Genomic DNA, 7235 nt, shown 5'->3' with positions numbered 1-7235 from the left:
CTTTAGAGAGAGTAGTTTGCTCGGTCATTTTGATCGGTGTGCAGTTTAGCCTTTGAAATCGCCTAACATATTTCGAGTCTACAAAGTTGCAGTCGCTTCTGTACTTGCCCTTCTCCACCAAGCATGCCTACCTATTCCTCATGCAAGAAGACATCAAGGACATGAGCGCACATTACATCTGACGCCTCGCGCTCCAAACAAGGTCAAAGTCCTTGCCTGCTCATGCTGCGGGCGCCAAAGTCCAATCGCAAGAGTAAATCCCCACCGAGAAACCACGCTTCATTCATTTCTTCAGTGTCCTCGCTACGTCATAGTTTTGCAACGCTTGGAAGACCTACACTCCCAGACCTATACTCCCACCCATACAGATGCATCCCAAGGTTTGGCACCTTGCTCGCCATACTTCAGAAAATGCCAAGAACGCGAAGGTATTCCGCCACAGATATCAAGCAAACTAAAGGTGGGGGAAAAAGATCTCAGTTGCCAATTTACCATCAAACGCATCAGACTGGTAATCTGTTTCAGAATCTGATATAGTATATCACACACACAAGCCATGGATTTGCTTTATTTTGTCTCGTCTACATGATACTGCTGTCAACGGGGGCAAAAACGCCTAGGGAAAATCCACGAGGCTTGCATGTAATCCCACACATGTTACACCAGTTTAGTCACGGTACTCTGCCATGAACGTCTCATGGAACACCGTGAAGCGGGAGATGATCGCCGGGATCTTCTCCTCCTGCGGAAGGATCGTGCACCTGAAGTGCCATGTGCCAGGAACCTGTCGAGTACAGAGTATCAATGGCAATGTTATGGCTTGGGGTAAAAACACCGGAAGGGAAAGTAGATGTAATGTATACTGTTCAAAACCCAGAGTCCATAAATGCTTTCACTAACAATGGATAAAACCATATGAGGGGAAGGCCTTACGGCTAGCTTTATTAACTTCAAGCAATTTCAGTTCGGGCATGTTAGTTCTATATCTATGTTGAAAACTACATGATTGTTTTTTTTTTGTGAAAACCATATGATTGTTACCTGGTTGTTAAAATAATGCTACATTTATATGTCCGAACCAATAGTATCAGCGACTACAGGCATAAAAATAGCATAATATTTGTATCAAGATTGAATCTGCTCACCTGGCCAAATCCAGATCCAGGGACAACGACGATTCCGGTCGACTCAAGGAGACGAAGAGCATAGAATGCATCAGGTGCCTTGTTAGCAGCTTTAGCAGCCTCAATCGCCTTCTGTGGCAGACAGATTTGAGGGAACAGGTACATTGCTCCTTCAGCCTTGTTGCAAGTAATTCCCTCAAGTTTACTGAATGCAATCTCCAATGCCTGTGATCATGAAAGCAGCAGTAACAAATTTTAGCGTGTTTTCAACAATGCATTTAGGGGTATGAGATATAGAACCATGGTGCACCTTCGCACGACGAGCTAACGATGCAAGGATCCCATCCTTTTCTGCCTTGTATGAAGCATATGATTCATCACTAGCCTGCAGAAGCCATTAATGGTATTTATCTGAAGAACTTTGTATTCTCATTTAGGTGTAGAAATTTAAGGAGCGTCATGTCACTGACCTTTGGTGGGTTCATGACAAGACTAGCAAGGATCTGGCCGGTGATATTGGAACATAGGTTCACTGATGCTATTTTGTAGATCTGCTCTCTTACTGGAGCACTGAAGCCAGTAATCTCCATGTAACCACCTCTTTTACCACACTCACCATAATATCCTGGTGGTAGCAACAAAATAGTTTTGGCAAACCAGTAACACTGTGAATAGAAGAATAAGCATGTGGATCTTTCTACTTACCCTTAGAAACAGATTGATATGATACTAGAGGGAGATCATCCTCGCCGTATCCCAAGGATCTCACTATCTTCTTGAAAGAGTGGAATTTCTTGTTGTCAGCGTAGATGTTCTCTTGGTATACCTACCAATAGATAAATGTCATGAATGTTACACACAACGAAAGCAATAGAATTAAGCAGGTCAAAGTGTGTTGTGATGCTTTGAGAACCATTATCCCTCACCTCATCAGCCAGAAGAACAAGACCCTCATTTTTGCAGAACTTCACTATGTCATATTGGTTTTCCTCAGCAAGTACCTATAAATAAATGGACCATCTCAATTATTGATCTTTTCTCCTTTTTAGTTATCTTAGTTCAGAATATTTTATACATATTGCAGCCCAAGCAAAAAATAATTATTTCCTAAGCTATCCTACAAAAGAATGGAGAAATATACTCACTTCAAGAATACGAGAAATGCACTCATTAAGTAAATATATGGAATGGACACCATAGTTGAAGCAAACCAAGAAGGTTTTCTGGACCAGAAGGAAAAAGATGAGTATAAACCTGTCCAGTAGGATTTCCTGGATTGATAACCACCAAAGCCCTAACGTCGATGCCTCTTGAGCGAGCATCTTCGAGTTGCTTCTTAACATCAGAGATTTCCAAACCCCAGCCCGTCGATTCATTGAGATAGTATGGGACCTGAAAGATATGCTCTCAATTCAGGATTTGGCGCCGCATGAAATATAACTATACTGAACTTAAACTTCTTTTGCCAGGCAAACAGGGAGGGTACATACAAGAGATCCGCCATGAAGAGCTATAGAAGCCGAGTACAAAGGGTACTGAGGAATCGGGACAAGAATGCCATCTTTCTCATTCCTTATCAGTAATTGCATCATCAGGTGCACCTAACAAGGGAAGAGTAACATGATATAAGAGTTAACTACTTTATGTTTGTTCATACATTGTCTAGCAATTGAAGGAAGAGGTAAATTTCATACCCCAGGGCTTGCTCCATCTGTAAGAAAAATGTCATCAGCATTAGCAGGGAATCCATCTCGTGAAGCGATCCCAGAAGCAATTGCATCACGAAGTCCTTTTATACCCTAGGAGAATGGTAAAAAAACAAAGTCAATCCAAGATTCCATATTTTTCTCCTTGCAGCAAGTAATAAATTGTGCAATGAGATGATTACCTGGCTATGACTGTATGCTCCTGTTGCTCTTCCAGGTATCAAGGCAAGAATCTGCTTTGCTCGAGAAATAGAATCAGCACTGCAACAAGATGAAGCATCAGGTATCATATGCAACAAGTTCATGCTAAGACAAATGAATTAGTTCTAGGTATTTTTCATAATCAATCAGAAGTGGCAACACACAGCACGTATCGATTTTTTTAGCACTTATTAAGTATAGGCTTAAAATGTTGCAGATTGGTGCATCACACCCTATGGAATACTTTTACTCCACAATTGTGTTTTTGCAATTATTCAAGTTCATTTGAATCGCAAAAAAGTAGCATGATAGCACTTGGTTAAGGGTATCCGTCAAAATATCCTCCCATGCTAAGTTTTCCTTGCATTTGTTTCATGCTGATAAGCTACAATGATGCCGATATTCACCTGAACAATGTTTTGATTTCCTCCTTTTTCAACAGATCTGGATGATCACAAAGTGCAAGAACCTGCGATATACCATGTAAGAATCCAGCGGAACAAACTTTAAACTCTGCAGGTACAAAATTCACATACCTCCCTGAAGAATGTAACTGGTTGCTGACCAAGAGATTGTGGGTTCCCAATGTTACAATAGAGGATCTGCAAGGGGAGAAGTTGAATGAGCTAAGAAACTGTACAACATAACAAGAAAACTATCTATAACATTAACCTTCAGAATCTATGCTTAAGTACCTCATCAAAAGGTAGAGATCCTGGTTGAGTTTGAAGCTGTTGCTGCAAGCGCTGGAAACAAAAACAAAATTACCTGGTTAATCAATTTCTAAATACTTAATGGCATATGAACTGGCGTCTTTCAGGAAATGCCAGGTAACACCCTCTGTTTTTAAAGCGTATCAAACTGTTACTAATACCAAACAATTCCTTGTAAAAATTCAGAATAAAACTGCATCCTACTAAACTTTTATTAGACTCGGTGATTATCTAAAAACATGAGTAAAGAGTCAGCTAAACTCTTAATACAGGAGATTTCAAATTATGGTCAGTTGAAATACCTGAGCATGGATGACAATCTCTCCACGCACAGCATACTCACATTTTAAAACCTGCAACAGTCATAAGATAATTAACGAAGTGGCTAGTTTTTAGAAAATGCACATAGTTGATCAAATGATGGTCAAAATTAATCAGCGACTGAAATAAATAGAACACAGAATGCCAGTAAATTCTTGAAAGTGGAAATATAATGAACTTATAATCATGTCAGAGATGTGGACGGAATGCTATGCTGTCATATGACCATGTAACGGTAATAAGAACTCCAGGTGAAAGAATATGTGCACAGAGACAAGTGGTCAGTTCACCAGATGACCTGTCACCAAGTACAACATGCTAAAAAATTCACATGTTTTATATCCTCTGTCACCAAACTACAACATGTGAAAATCTTCACAAGTGACAGATTGGCAACTGAGCAGCATCTATGCTATCAATTAAACAACAATATTCGTGCTTCAGCATCAGAGATGACATTGTTTTATAGTGCCAAACAAAAAAAGGATGCTGACTGGCACCGTCACACAAAAAACTGCATGTCAGCAGCTCAATAGTACTGAGATCTACCTGCTGGCTAGGTTTCCCTCTTTTTTGCGGAAACTGGCAGCATCAAGGTAAAAACACTACACCACAGTACAGACTACACTTTTAGTAACTTGTAATCAACTGTTGAATAACTCTAATTTGCAGACCAAGAGTTCATCAGTTCACTCTGAATAAAAATCGAAGCATCTATCTTTAGATGATATATAAGTTCGCATGAAAAAAATCCTCGCTTTTCAACTTCGGGCTATCAGATCCAGAACACTAAAGCGGAATAACCAAGTGTTAAAGTGTATCAACTAGTACCACAAGTGGAGGACTGAATCAGAAACAGAAACTAAGAAGAATTCGATGAAGTAGACGGCCGACCACCCAACTCACAGATCAAATCAGCAACCCGCCCCCGCCTCACCGGAACCGGGCCAAGAAAGAGAGCAAGAAACAGACAGGAGAAGCGCCGCCCACCTTGGGGTTGAGGTTGTCCACGGCGACGGTGGCAGCCATGGCGAGATCAACTAAAGGCGAAGGGGGCGGCAGCGGCAGAGCAGCGAGTATCTTCCGACGCCTCTAGCTATCCGTCTCTATCTCTCCGCGGTTTTGTGGCGACTCGGAAGGGAGAAAGGAAGGCGATGTGCTTTATAAAGAAGGAGAGATCGGGAGGAGGATGGAAACAAAACAAGCAGGGGGCGCGGCGGAGGAGGTGAGAGGTGTTCCCCCACAGGAAGGGACGGAGGAGGAATGGAAAGCGGGGGGAAGCCGCGGCATTGCGGGTGGGCCCGCGGGCGCCGCCGTCCTCAGCCGCGGTTTCGTCTCGTCTCGGCCTTTTGCTCTCAGAAAGTGTCAAGATCTCAAGTCCGGCCAATCCTTATTGCGTCCACGCTGCCGCTTTCTGTCATACCATATGTGAGGTGCAAATTTTCCCTTTGCCTTTTCGTGTTTCCTATTTCTTGTCTTTGCTTTTTGGCTCCGTGAGAGGTTGGAGAAGGAATTGCTGTGGCCCCGCACACGGGAAGAATTTGCCAAATCTTGTTATGTACACACTATATATAATTGCCTGTACATCGAAATGTAAATTTTCTACAGTATAGTTATGTTACACCGTGATTTACTTGCCCGTGTTGATATGATGGTGTAAACGAATGTCTACCAAATACTGTCTGTAATATACTCCCTCCGTCCGGGTTTATTGGGCCTCTTAGCAAGTTTGCTCTGATCTGTTTTTGTAAGGCCCCGCTAAATATGCGTGTTTACTTTCCTCGATCAGCTCCGCCGAGCACGCACACGATTGGGCTGCCGTTTCGGCTTCATCGCTGCATGCGGAAAAACAGCAAAGTACCAGCTGTGAGCAATAACTGCCTCGCGCTGTGGTTGGTTGCATGCGAAAGTAAAGCTGGGCAATTAGCTGCTGTGAGGCTTTGGAATAACTGCAGATTAATCTAATTGGCTGCTGCTACTTTCGTAAGTCACGGATGGTTACCAGTAATATTCTTCCTTGGTCCTCGTGCCGTGGCTAACAGGCCCAATAAACCCGGACGGAGGGAGTACTTAACTAAATATATTTTAGGATTTTTTATAATCACTTTTTGGCTTACCAAAGAAAACATAACTTTATTTAGTAAGTCAATAAGATGTGGGACAATTAAGACTGTTTTCAAGCAATGATGCCTAGAAAAAAGATGGAAGATTGGATGAAGCACTCCGCGTAGCAAAACATAATTAAGATGGAAGATTGGCTTACCGAAGAAAATATAAGTTTATTTAGTAAGTCGATAAAAATTTGGATAATTAAGATGGTTTTCAAGGAATGATGCTTAGAAAAAGGATGAAAGGTTGGGGGAAGCACCCCACCTGGCTGAAAAAAGAACATCGTCTTTTTTTAAGTAAGTAGAGGTATCAACATGATTATGTCCACCTAGAAAAAAAATTCATTGCTTGGATGGGCTTACACTTACACCTACCTATATCTATATCTATATCTATACCAATATAAAAAGACCCAAAGGAGCAGATTCAATTGATCTCGGCCATCGAACTAAGTTAATCCAACTACCTAGACTGCTTCAATGGTGAGCGTTAAACATGTTTTTCATACAAATATTGCACTAATCACAGATTAACACATAAATAATAGCATACCTAATATTTACATGTAATTAATATATTCCTAAATATTAACGTGTGTTGCACGTGCGCATTTACTAGTGCTTATAAGTGCACTTGTGTACTTCAAAATATCCAATAAATCGACACCTATATAACTTGCTATAACATATTAGCTCACATTAAAAAAAGGCAGAAATGCTATCTGGCGAACATTCCCTCGGAGGGAATGGCAAGCGAACACATTTTTCCTGATTGTTTTAGTTGCGACACGAGATCAAACGTTGGCAGTTTCTATCCGTTTTGTCTAAAAAAATCCCTTCTTCCCAGAAACTGCCATGCATCGTTGAAGAATCTATTGGCAAAAACGTTCGCAAATGCCACCCCTCAAAGCGAACATTCGACGGCTATTGGGGTCCTAAAGAAGATTTTTTTTCCCCTTTTTTAGCTTGAGACTAAATCATCGTGATTCTAGTATGAATCCAAGGTTTTAATTGAACCGATTTGTAGGATCGCAACAAGATAATCCAAGGCAAGAATTAATA

The 7235-nt window shown here is 41.3% G+C and overlaps 1 protein-coding gene across 2 annotated transcripts; it reads right to left on the bottom strand.

The window, feature by feature from the left end:
* Positions 1–461: 461 nt before the first annotated feature.
* Positions 462–5361, bottom strand: LOC123190806 (alanine aminotransferase 2). 2 transcript variants are annotated; one of them, XM_044603542.1, is made up of 15 exons: positions 5056–5360; positions 4047–4097; positions 3727–3777; positions 3568–3633; positions 3439–3500; positions 3013–3091; positions 2819–2923; positions 2615–2725; positions 2379–2516; positions 2051–2125; positions 1830–1950; positions 1595–1749; positions 1435–1509; positions 1146–1349; positions 462–784 (listed from the first exon to the last, which is right to left on the bottom strand). In XM_044603542.1, exons 1-15 carry the CDS (start codon positions 5092–5094, stop codon positions 668–670), a joined length of 1449 nt encoding a protein of 482 aa, XP_044459477.1. In that variant the 5' UTR covers positions 5095–5360; the 3' UTR covers positions 462–667. The 2 variants fall into 2 exon arrangements, with proteins under 2 accessions (XP_044459477.1, XP_044459468.1); XM_044603533.1 differs by having other exon boundaries at positions 3439–3633; positions 5056–5361.
* Positions 5362–7235: the final 1874 nt, after the last annotated feature.

This window comes from Triticum aestivum, chromosome 1A (assembly GCF_018294505.1).
Source record: "Triticum aestivum cultivar Chinese Spring chromosome 1A, IWGSC CS RefSeq v2.1, whole genome shotgun sequence".
Classification (NCBI taxonomy): Eukaryota; Viridiplantae; Streptophyta; class Magnoliopsida; order Poales; family Poaceae; genus Triticum; species Triticum aestivum.
The sequence above is the reverse complement of the archived record's forward strand: the minus strand, read 5'-3'. Positions and strand labels throughout refer to the sequence as shown.

Excerpts from the sequence above, each read along its gene's own strand:
- LOC123190806 (XM_044603533.1), bottom strand. The coding sequence starts at position 4,081 with ATGCTGTGCGTGGAGAGATTGTCATCCATGCTCAG. Across the intron at positions 3,778-4,046 it reads AGATTGTCATCCATGCTCAG|CGCTTGCAGCAACAGCTTCA; the intron begins GTATTTCAACTG and ends TTTTGTTTCCAG. Across the intron at positions 3,092-3,438 it reads GAAATCAAAACATTGTTCAG|TGCTGATTCTATTTCTCGAG; the intron begins GTGAATATCGGC and ends ATCTTGTTGCAG.